General features: G+C 50.8%; 2 protein-coding genes and 1 pseudogene across 2 annotated transcripts; 2 read left to right on the top strand and 1 right to left on the bottom strand.

The window, feature by feature from the left end:
• Positions 1-1432: 1432 nt before the first annotated feature.
• SAPIO_CDS3737 (uncharacterized protein) lies at positions 1433-2657 on the top strand (the record flags this gene model as incomplete). Its single annotated transcript, XM_016786474.1, has 3 exons — positions 1433-1592; positions 2238-2489; positions 2554-2657. 3 exons carry the CDS (start codon positions 1433-1435, stop codon positions 2655-2657), a joined length of 516 nt encoding a protein of 171 aa, XP_016643817.1.
• Positions 2658-3285: 628 nt separating this feature from the next.
• Positions 3286-4493, bottom strand: SAPIO_CDS3736 (uncharacterized protein; the record flags this gene model as incomplete). Its single annotated transcript, XM_016786473.1, has 3 exons — positions 3286-3374; positions 3455-3550; positions 3638-4493. 3 exons carry the CDS (start codon positions 4491-4493, stop codon positions 3286-3288), a joined length of 1041 nt encoding a protein of 346 aa, XP_016643816.1.
• Positions 4494-6593: 2100 nt separating this feature from the next.
• SAPIO_CDS3735 lies at positions 6594-8993 on the top strand (annotated as a pseudogene; the record flags this gene model as incomplete).
• Between the last annotated feature and the right edge of the window lie 3133 nt (positions 8994-12126).

Raw genomic sequence — 12126 nt, 5'->3', positions numbered from 1 at the left:
AAATGTCGCCTAATAATTGACATCACCTAAAAAGGCCGGGTTCCAACTCACTACAGTCTGGAACTGGGAGCGAATTTGCCTGTACCTGCGCAACATTCTGTTTTCAGCCTTCCGTACGATTTCCAGATTCATCAAGAATAGAATAGCGGACGCTCGAAGCCCGATGGCTCCATAGTACAGTGTTACCGTGCTCAGACGACGGATGAGCAGCATCCCGTGCGGTAATGTTAGAAATGCGGAAGGGAAAAGCCGGGGTTAGTGTGAAGTTACATGGCTTTTCTGTCTATCGAAATAGGCCTTCCAGTTCCGCGAATGCGGCTTTCCAAGTGTATAAGGCAACGCCAGTTAGATACCGTCGTTCTGGTAGATAACCCCTTTCTCTTTAGTATTCGTGTTGACCTCGTAGGCGCTTCCTGCTACGAGCATTCGGTGCTGGTCTGTATCTAGCTTCAGGCCGACTGTGCGAGAGACTCGGAATGCCCTCGCGTCGAAAGGGGGCCGGCCCACGGCCACCTCGGCCATGGTAATTGCGTAGACCAGGTTCGTCCCGTATATATTGCTGAAACTAATTCCACGGGCAGCGGGGTCTCCTGGCTCCCAGTCGCACTCGTATCCGAGGCAACTCCTAGTGGCCGTGCCTATAGAAAGGGGTTCCCTGGCAGGCATCACGGCTTTATACCGTGCTCCTCGGCAGCATCGTGGGAGATAGTACCTGGTCCCGCCGAAACGCTGACACTTTCCCCCAGTGGGCGGACTACAGGATCTATATCCTCCTCAGCCTGCACACCGGCGCGTGGCAATAGGCTACTGTGTGGTGGTTCGTGATAGCGACTATGCAGGGAGCGAACGCTGCCCGAGGTCAGTTTTCACGAACATGCGAGGCAAGAAGCCAACATGAACTCTGATAGCTCAAGACACCTGGATTCAATGAATGGACTAGAGAGGGTCGCGACAAAGGCGAGGGGTGAGCTGGGTCAGCGCTAGAGAGTTGACAATTATCACCAATTCCTCATTGAAAGGTCACCCATGTTAATAATCGGGGGGGTTCGGATTTTGAAAGAACAACCGTTTTGCATCGGTAATAGCGCAAATCCTGATTATGAGCGAGAAGATATGGCCATCCGGGGATGACCGTGTCTTAATCTGTTGACCGATGTTTGCCGTTCCCCATGACTTTGAACCATCTTAATCATGTTTAATCATGACGCCGCCTTACAAAGGCCCCTTAACAATTCCTGACAAAGACGATTTTTGGTGCTCGCGTAATCTGACAATTGTTCACAACGACAAGTTATGATGATAACGTAAAGATCAATTGATACATATTTTTTTATACATATAACGATGGCTATACCTATTCCAAGCCTCCAGTTCCTGAGATCTCAACGACCAAAGTCTCATTGACATAACCTTGCCGGTCCGTTTCGCAAACATGGCTCCCGAGTCGGAGATCGTCCAGGAACGTCCGTCTGAATCCGACAGCACCGCCGACTTGGGCGTCGCAAAATTTGATGGTTCCTTCGCATCTGGCGTGAGACCAGGCCAGCCTCCTTCGCTGCCATGGTATCAGACTCGCGAGTACGTCACTGCAGGTTGGACTGACTTTTCCATATGGAAGGCTGCGGTATGTTCTAATCTATTATCAAAACATCTCTGGCAAGACGACTTATGCTCTATTGATGGACTACATAGTTTATAGAAGGGGTCGGAACATGTTGTGTCGTGTACGTTTCGGCGATGATCGCAGCGACGCTCTTTAGCTATAATACCGCTCAGATAGGGGGTTATATCGGCATTTCCAACATTGTGCTCATATCGCTATCTATATACGCGACCGCAGCTACGACCGGAGGCCACCTCAATCCCATGATTACGTTTTCGACGATAATAGCGGGTCTCTGTCCTGTTGCAAGGGGTTAGTTGAGGGAAAATTAGAGCGACCTAAAGACCAACAAGGCAGCATACTGACGCGATTTTTCTAAGGAACTCTCTATCTTTGCGCTCAGCTCCTAGGTTCAGCGCTGGCGGGAGGCCTACTGATGGGCATTTGGGGTGCAGAACATGCTAAAAGGTAAGGCGCCTCCTGCCCAGCGTGTCTTTCTTTTTTCGGCTTTTTTTTTTTTTTTTTTTTTCCTTCTTTCTTCTTTCTCAGTACGGTGAATGCACCTCGAGAGACTCTAATCCGAATATTTGATACCATTACAGTATTCATGGAGGGGGCTGTTTTTATGATTCAGCCGAATTTTCCACAGGACAGGTTTTTCTCAACGAAATCGTCGCCTCCTTCGTCCTTCTCTTCTTTGCATACGGAGTTGGTCTCGACCCTCGGCAAGTTATTGTCTTTGGCGCCCGTCTCGGTCCTATTCTTGTCGGCCTCGCATTGGGTCTCGTAACGTTTGCAACCAGCGGCATCGCCCCGGGATATGGGGGTGCGCAGATGAATCCGGCGAGATGCTTTGCCTTTGGGATCGCGAGACAAAATATGTCAGGTATGTACTGAGGTTCCGAGATCAACAGGGAGCGGCAGAGCTAATTTGCCCATGTAAAGGTCAGTGGATCTTCTGGTTCGGACCGGCAATCGCAGCGATCCTGTTCAGTTTCGTGTACAACTCGGCACCGCCGCAGCTTCGCGGTCCAGAGGAGAGGCGGCGGCGTGAAAGCACGTGCGCTTGAGACAACGAATTGCTTCGAGGTCAGAGGTTGAAAGGAACATTGAAATCATATAGAACAGCGTATCTATTTTTAATACACCAAGATTTGCCTAACTCCTATTGGACGTGCTAAAGCAGAGTGTCAGATGTATGTTCTGTTTGTTACCTCTCCCACGTGCAATCTCTAGGTGAGGAGGCATTGTAAAGGCAACCCAAGTTCGACGAGGTTGGGAAGTCCGTAATAGTCTACATATGGAAAGCAGTTTCGCTGTCAATATACTGGAAGGGCATTCGAATCCTCACTTCGCTGGATCGAAGCCTCATACTTAGCTTCAACACAGTCTCCAGACCAACTTTGCGTGTGGATACGACGAAGGGATACATACTTCGTATGCAATCCCTGCGAACCATCATCGTTAACTTATTGATCCAAGAGAAGAATCCTCAACTATAACCACTACAAGGCCCAAAGCTAGGGAATCAAACCACATTCAACGCTAGTCTGTTATTCCAATACGCCAATTTAGATATCATACACCCCAAAATCCGCATTCAACTTTTCGAACAGACCAAGCGACTCCAAATTGAGGTCAATATCAACATAGAACATCCGACCACCAGACACCTCTTCCGTTTACATTTCAATCAAAATCTTCAGAGCATTATGCTGCGCTGCCGCACCGAACGTTTTATACGCATTTTCAATCTCACCAAACTTAAACTCTAGAGGCGGCGCGTGTTAACGTCAGACGTAATACGCAAACTTGTATGTCAAGAGCGGGAGGCATCCAAATCCAACTTACTGTGAGTAATCATCCGGCCCGGGTGAAGTTTGTTAGCTTCGACCATTTTTATCAAAGTCGAGGTCGTCACTGCATCGACTAGCTGAGTGGTGATGGCTGTAATAGTGAGGGGTTAGGTTAGCAATCGTTGGGGGGGAAGAAGAAAAAAAAGTTGACCGTAATATGTGGAAGGTGGAAGCTCACTGATGTTCTTTGACCACAATTCATCCAAGAACAGAGTCGCGTTCGCCCCATGGACGCCAATGTTCGCGAGGACACCACCAGGCGCCAAAATTTTCTGGCAAAGCTCGAACGTTGCAGGAACGCCGACAGCCTCAACAACAGTGTCGCAGCCCTTGCCTCCAGTTAGCTCCATGACGGCAGTGGTTACGTCTGTGGTAGTGCCGTTAATGACAGCGTCAGCTCCCATGCTCGAGGCGATATTCAACCTGTTGGCGTCCATGTCGATGGCGATGATTTTCGCAGGAGAGTAGAACTTGGCCGTGACGACCACTCCAAGGCCAATTGGCCCAGAACCGACAACGGCCACAGTTGATCCAGGTTTAATCTTTCCATTGAGGGTGCCGCACTCGAAGGCCGTGGGATACGTGTCGCTGATGGTGACAAGCGACGAGGGGTCCTTGGTGTCGCGCGGGACATGGTATAAACTCGAATCTGCGTGTGGAATGCGCACATACTCGGCGTGCGTCCCGTCAATCTCGTTCCCCAAAACCCAACCGCCAGTAGTGCAGTGCGACGGCATGCCCCGGCGGCAATACTCGCACGTGCCGCACGAGGAAATACACGAGATAATCACGACATCGCCCTTCTTAAATTGGGAGACGGTGCTTCCGACATCCTCGATAATGCCGACACCCTCGTGTCCAAGCACGCGACCGAGGGGCACGCTAGCCACATCTCCTTTCTGAATATGCAGGTCGGTTCCGCAAATGGTGGTATACGTTAGCTTGACAATTGCGTCGGTAGACGCCTTAATGGTCGGTTTGGGTCGATCTTGGACTTCGACTCGGCCGACTTGGGAATATACGAGGGCTTTCATTGTATTGAGATGGCGGGCCGTCGTTGTAAACGTACGTGGGTACGGTGCTGCAAAGCGTTTGGCGATGGGACCAACGCGCACACGTGGGAGGAGAGCAGGTAGCCTCCAGTACATATACGCAGATCCGACCGAGACTGGCCTCAAAGTGACGATTGACATGGCCGCTAGTTTCTTTGGCGCAAGGTCCAAGTGAGCTCGGAGTGAAGTCAGAGCTAGAAATTCAAATTATTTCCCCGAAAGCCTTTTCTTGTTGTCTGATCCTCACGCAAAAGGCTCTCCGTTGGAGAGTCTTACACTTGCTATTAAAGCATTCGGTTGAATAAAATAAACAATTTTGTGTCCTTTTTCTAGACTCCCTAGTAGGCCACTCGATTTTTTTTTCCTTTTGGCTCTGATGATTATATACAACAGGTTTATTGCAGGTCTCCATCATAGGAAAAGGAAGTATTAACATGACATTCGTGATCTTCACGAGTGCGCCAGGCACCCTGGCTGGACTCACGTGGTTTCCGTGTGAATTGAAGAGGGGGAAGAGTCCTCCCTGTCACTAAACGTCCCTGTTGTGAGGTCAATCAAATATCTGGAATCAGTTATGCAGGCTTTCGTGGTGTGATAGCGGGGAAACCCGGCAAACCGGACACATCGATCAGTAACATGTCACCCAGCTTCTGTGTCCCCCCAGAGCTGTCATGTTGAATCGAGGTATTTCTTCCGCGGGTTGCGCGTTCCCCCGCTTCAACAAAACGATCAATGACGTCGATCACTTTACGTGCGACAAGCTGTGAGTGAGTACGAAGTACCTCGTATTTCCCGCCCGTCGGTCGCTGCTCTGAACTGAACTAAACTAAACTAACTTCGGCCAACCCCGCCACTTTCTCGCTCGGGGCAGTGATCGAGATCGTCATAGTCGCAGCGGCGGAAGCCACTGACATCAGGCATTTTGACAGGAGCAGTCCCATCCCTGTCAATGCGACAGGAATGACCAGCACTTGGGCAAGAGAACCTTCCATGAGAGTCTCCAAAAAGACTACGGAGTAAACTACGAAGTTGTCAATTCCGAATTGATAGAGCCCAGAAGTTAAATTATCTCGGGACGGGATTACCTCAGAAAGCGAAGCCAGGCTTGATTAGATGATCGTCTACTCCGTACTTCGTCGGTGGCTGCATGAATAAGGCAGGACCCTCTCGGATTAGCGGCCGGTCGGCCCCCAACACTAGTGAGCTAGCCGACGGAGCAAGTAGTGCGCATTGCGTGAGGTCAGCTCAACTGCTTGAACGGGGCAGTACTAGGAAGCCATTCACTCTCATGTTTCCCAAGTTCGACAGTCTGTGGAATTTCGACGCACTGAAAACTCCGTAAACTGCTGACTGGTGTCCGGAACCGGAGCCGGCCGTTCACAGCACGGGGTATTTATCCCCGAGCCCCCGTCGGGCGAGGTAAAGTAGCCAAGGGTATGGGAAAGCAGCTCGCCTTCCGGTGGGGTGACCTGCAGCGTAATCATGACCTTTGACTCCTGAGGGATCGGGGCCTGACCTGACGAGGACAGGCTTCCGCGATCAGACCCCGTCTTCGGATAAGTAGGAAGCATCATTCTCCAGGGATTGGCCCGGTTTCGTTTAAGGTTTTCCCCCCTCCGCGCAGCGCTCCAGTGTTCGCCCTCCGTTGTGGCTTCCGATCGCTTCAATTGATGCATGAGGCCATCAGCAGAGTGAAGGTGGTCCGATGTGCTCAGAAACGGTGCATTGAGCCATGCGCCGAATCGCAATATGCGGGTACCAAGATAAACTGATCCAGCATCAGATCATGGAAGGACCGGTTGTCTGCCCAAACTTCTTAGAACCTTGGCTCTATAATTGACGGTACATGCACGTAAAAAGGCGAAAACAAAAAGGAATAGATTTCTCGAGCACTGAACATTGAAATATGCAATTGAATTTCTCGATTGAAACCACACCACACAATCACAATCACAAACACAACTACGACTACGACTACGACTACGACTAATTACTTTTTTTTTTTTTTTTTTTTCTGATTTTCTGATATCTATAACCTCTTCTTCCATTAATTAGAGAATCAACAACCCCCCCAAGAGAAAAATGGGAGGTGACAAAAGCTCTAAACCCCTCGTCCTCGAGTTCGAGCATCTCTCTCGCGGCGATGGACCATTGGTTGGCGGAAAGAACTCCTCGCTGGGCGAGATGATCAATGCCCTCGTCTCCAAAGGAGTCGAGGTGCCCACTGGCTTTGCGACAACATCATACGCATATTGGCAATATGTCGACTCCAACAACCTCCGCAGCAAGATAGCAGAATTGATCGACGAATGGCAGGACGGCAAATTAACCCTCGCCGAGACGGGCCAGGCGGCACGAAAGCTGTTCGTCCGCGGCACCTGGCCTCCTGATGTGGCCGCCGCCATCAGGAAAGGATACCGCGAACTTTCTGCTCGGGCGGGGGTCAAGAACCTCGGTGTCGCCGTGCGGTCTAGCGCCACGGCGGAAGACTTACCCGATGCCAGTTTCGCCGGACAGCAGGAGACGTATTTGAACGTGTCGGGCGAAGATGCCCTCTTGGACGCGTGCCGACGCTGCTACGCTTCACTCTTTACAGATCGGGCCATCAGCTATCGACAGGCTAAAGGATTTGATCAGACGAGCATTGCTCTCTCCATTGGTGTGCAGCGCATGGTCCGGTCCGATTGCAGCGGCTCGGGTGTCATGTTTTCCATCGATACGGAAAGCGGTTTCGATAAAGTCGTGCTGATCAACGCCGCTTGGGGTCTCGGCGAGAACGTCGTGCAGGGAACCGTCAATCCCGACGAATACCAAGTGTTCAAACCGCTTCTGTCCGACCCGAAGGTTGTTCCCATCTTACAGAAGAAGCGTGGCGACAAGCAGATCAAGATGGTCTACGGTGACGAGCAGAGGCCTACCCGCAATGTGCCGACATCCAGGGCTGAGCGGGCCGTGTTTGTGCTCAACGACCAGGAGATTCTCAAGCTGGCACGCTGGGCGTGTATCATCGAGGAGCACTACAAGTGCCCAATGGACATGGAATGGGCTAAAGACGGCATCACCAACGAGCTGTTCATCGTCCAGGCCCGTCCGGAGACAGTGCACTCGCGCCGCGAAACCACCGTTTTGAAGACATACACGGTCCACAATAAGGGTCGTGTCTTGACCACTGGTCGTTCGATCGGCGAGGCGGCTGTTTCCGGCAGAATTTGCCTCATCACGTCTGCCAAGGACATTGACAAGTTCGTCGATAACTCCATCCTGGTAACGGAAACGACTGATCCCGATTGGGTGCCCGTTATGAAGCGTGCCGCCGCAATCATCACTGACCATGGTGGGCGCACTTCCCATGCCGCCATTGTCAGCCGTGAACTTGGCCTCCCCGCCGTGGTAGGCACTGGAAACGCTACATATCTTCTGCACACTGGTCAAGACGTCACAGTCTCGTGCGCTGAGGGCGACACAGGCTTCATTTATGAAGGTCTATCCGACATCCAAACCAAGACGATAGACCTGTCTGGCCTCCCCAAGGTACAAAAGACCCAGGTCATGCTTAACCTTGCCAATCCGGAGACGGCTTACCGTTGGTGGCGACTCCCCACGGACGGTATCGGCCTGGCGCGTATGGAATTCGTCGTCAGCAACACCATCCAGGTTCATCCCATGGCGCTTGTTCACTACGACCGTCTCCACGACCTAGAGGCCAAGAAGGAAATCGCGCGTCTGACATCAGGATATGCCCACAAACCGGACTATTTCGTCGACATGCTGTCTCGAGGCCTCGCAGCTCTGTGTGCCTCCGTCTATCCTAGGCCGGCTATCGTTCGTATGAGCGACTTCAAGACGAACGAATACGCAAACCTCATCGGCGGTGCCGAGTTCGAGATCAAGGAGGAGAACCCAATGCTCGGTTTCCGCGGTGCTTCGCGGTACTACTCGCCGCGCTACAAGGAAGGGTTCGCACTTGAATGTCGCGCTGTGAAGCGGCTGCGTGAGGAAATGGGCTTGACGAACGCCATTGTCATGATCCCCTTCTGCCGGACGGTCAACGAGGCTAAGAGGGTTCTGGATGTAATGGCCGACAATGGGCTCAAACGCGGCGAGAATGGACTCAAGGTCTACGTCATGTGCGAAATCCCGTCCAACGTCATCCTGGCGGACCAGTTCACAGAGCATTTCGATGGATTCTCCATCGGCTCCAACGACCTTACGCAGCTCACCCTTGGTGTTGACCGAGATTCCGGTGAGCTGTCCGACCTGTTCGACGAGCAGGACGAGGCGGTTAAGTGGATGCTTGAGCGGGTCATCGGAATAGCGCGCAAGCGCGGCTGCAAGATTGGTATTTGCGGACAGGCGCCTAGCGACCATCCGGAATTTGCTAGTTTCTTGGTCGACTGTGGCATTGATTCCATCTCTGTCAGTCCCGACAGCTTCTTCGCTGTGAAGCGGAACGTTCTTGCTCGTGAAGGAAATTCGACTTGATGCTGGGGTGGTGTACATTTACATGTGGAATCTTAAGTGACGGCGAACATAATGCGATGATTGGAATTAATGTATTTTATTATGGTTTTGTCGGTTAACAGTCTTAAAGAACGCAAAAATACACATGGTATTGGTCTCTCTAATAGTTCTTGCGATTCAGTGTACTCTCCAAAACATGGTCACGGAGTCAATTTACGTGGGCTTTATTGCTTCTGTTTCACTTTTCCTGCCACTTGCCAGGCATCGCCAGCCAGTGCCTCTGTGCGAAGTACTTCCTCATCGATATCCAGTGGCGGCGTCTCGATCAATGTGGAGAACTTCAAGCTAAGCCTACGGTTCGACGGAAAACACTGAGCCAGCCCGGACCTCGAATCGACCTTACATCGCCCAGGCATTGAAGAGAGTACTCCGCAATCCGCAGGAAAAAAATAGATAATTAGGTCCTTTGGCTCCTAACACCCAGCTTCAGTGTCGTCTCGCCACACGGAAACGCATCATTCGGACGCCGAATGGTACAATATAAATCTCGATTTATCAAGTTTACTGTGCAGAATAGTGTGTGTATCTGGCCAGGAAGTCTACAGCGCAAAGGGGGTGACCTTCTGTCTCGGTTGCTACTCGGCAGGATCCCAAGTCCTCGTCCCACCCACTGTAGCGCCATGTGGCAGCCCACAACCCACAGCTATCGACGCATCTAGTCAACGAATTGAATTTTTATACCCGAGGTACTTAAGGGACCATAGTCGTCAGCACTAGCAGCGCGGTCAGCTCATCTCGAACCTCGAATTCCAAACTTCCTGACTCCAACTTCAGCTTCTCCATCGATGAATGATATGATAGATCAAGGTTACCCTCGAAACAAACCAGACACATCAGACTTTTTCTAATACTTCATCCCTCATCCTTCTCCTCGTACTCCTCGCCATCATCACCAACGGTCCCTTCATTTATGATCACGTCCTTCGTTCTTATCAGTTGTCCACGCTGGATTCAGAACTCCTCGAACCCCCGCAAATGAATCAGTCACACCCCCAGCAGCACAGTAGCCTTCCGCATCATCATGAGCATCAGCGCATAAAATGGCCCAAGGAACTCGTCCCGACCCTGATCATTCTCTTCGGTTTATGTGCGCAAATTACCTTCAGCATCATTCCCAACCTAGAGGAGGAGAAGGTCCTCTCCTCCGGTCGGAACATATCGAAAATTCGAACCCTGCTCAGTCTCGCCTGGTTGTTTCTCGCCACCTCTTGTGGTCTCGGTTGTGCTTTGGCATTGTGCCAGCATAACCGCACCGACGGGATATTCGAACACAAACCCCACCAATATAAAATTACCCAAATTACGCTGTGCACGTCGATCCAGATCACAGGCTTCATAGGACTTCTGTTCATCTCCCTGGTCATGCTAGAATACACTGCTCCTGTGGGCTGGGTCGCGGTGGGACTGATTTGTCTGGCGGCGGGAGGCGCGTCAGTCTGTTTTATCATGTGCTGAATTGCGCAGATTCCATTTTTATGTACCGCGTCGTGTGGGGGACGATATCGTGCATTCCAAATTAGAATGAAGATACAGAATCGCTTTTTACTCTACCAGGACGCGGGCGGTCGGGATACTCTGGGAGGAGCCTTCAACTTGGGATAACGAATCCCTCGCGGATAAAAATCCAGATCCGACCTGACTCCTGCCAGCCTGGGGATCCGAATGCATGGCGTGCGAGCTCCCCAGATATTATAAATTGCATATCTAAATCTTGGAATTACTCATTGTACCTGGGATGTAGAGCTGGAATTTTGGTTGGCATTTTACATTTTATTAGCGAATGGGGTTGGGGTTCTGCTGCGAGGGGTTCGATCCATCCCCAAGAAGAACAAGATTAACGTCCATATATTGTTCATATCCTCACCATAGATTGCTTCCTTTGCTAGATTGGTCTACTAGGTCCACTAGTGTTTAGAAGCTATTGACACGTCACAAATCGCTCCAGTGCCTAGGACGTCAGAAACAGCTTGTACTGGTCCTCGCGGCAAGTGACATGGATGCCCATTACTTTCTTCGAGTCAGGGATGGGTGTTACGCACGGATTTTTCATAATCTCCGCCGCTTGGAAATCGACTTCACCCCGGAGCAACCAACTTGAGTTTTTCTAACCTCTTATACCCTCTTGGGTCGGGTGCAGTAGTGGTGGCGAGCGTGGAACTTTCAGATGGAGGCTTGAACTTGACCTCTGTCGAAGAGTTGTTTTTAAAGTGGACGTTTCGAGGTTGTGGAGCTGTGATATACTCTCCCGTATTCCCCCGGGCCTTAAACTATTCGGTGGGATCGCAAGTACCGACGTGAGTCTTCGTGCAGTCTGATTGTCGGTTTGGTTGCCTAGACTATAGAGCCTTGCTGGTCAACGATGAACGGGACATGGGTACTCCAGTCACCAGGTTCAAGATGTGCTCAGTGTATACAGGACAAGGGTCTCCCCCTGAAATCTGCCATCGGGTGCGTGAAGAGGGATGAAAAGGGGCCGTGGACGCGGATAGTAGACTACGACGTAGGAGATGCAAGCCATCTCCTCTTGAGTTAAGAGAACTGTTTATGTCTTGACCATGTCAGGCCACTTCACCCAGTCCAATCGAACTCTTAGCCACACTTGAATTTCATTGTAACTTATCGGTTATTCTATAAACGTATAGAACTTGGAGAAGTAAGTGATCTGTCTCTTGACAATTTTGCAGTTACCAGTCTTGCCGAAGGCAACGATTACACTAGAAATGTTGAATGGTCCTTTCCTAGTTAGCTTTCCAGATTGGGGATACATTATGAGGACCAAGAGCAGCTTGTTTGCCGCCCATGGCGTTAAATGTCCTTACTACCAACGAGATATAGCCATTTGGACTCCGCAGAGTTATCGAAGTCCCCTATGCTGTGCACCCATGAAGAGGCCGGGTTTAGTAGTGAAAGTGATGCGATTTCCCTTGGGCCAGGATAAAACGCAGACAGGGACTGTTGAGTCGGTCGACCTTTCAACCTCACACAATTTCGCGAAACTGCCGTCCTCCTCGACTAAGCTCGATACATCTGGAAATATTGCTCAACAGAAATATCATAGTAGATAGCCATCGATCCCAATTTGTAATGTCAAGGA

Source organism: Scedosporium apiospermum (assembly GCF_000732125.1).
Source record: "Scedosporium apiospermum strain IHEM 14462 chromosome Unknown SEQ_SAPIO_0089, whole genome shotgun sequence".
Lineage (NCBI taxonomy): Eukaryota > Fungi > Ascomycota > Sordariomycetes > Microascales > Microascaceae > Scedosporium > Scedosporium apiospermum.
Note: the sequence above shows the minus strand (reverse complement) of the source record. Positions and strands in the feature narration are given on the sequence as shown.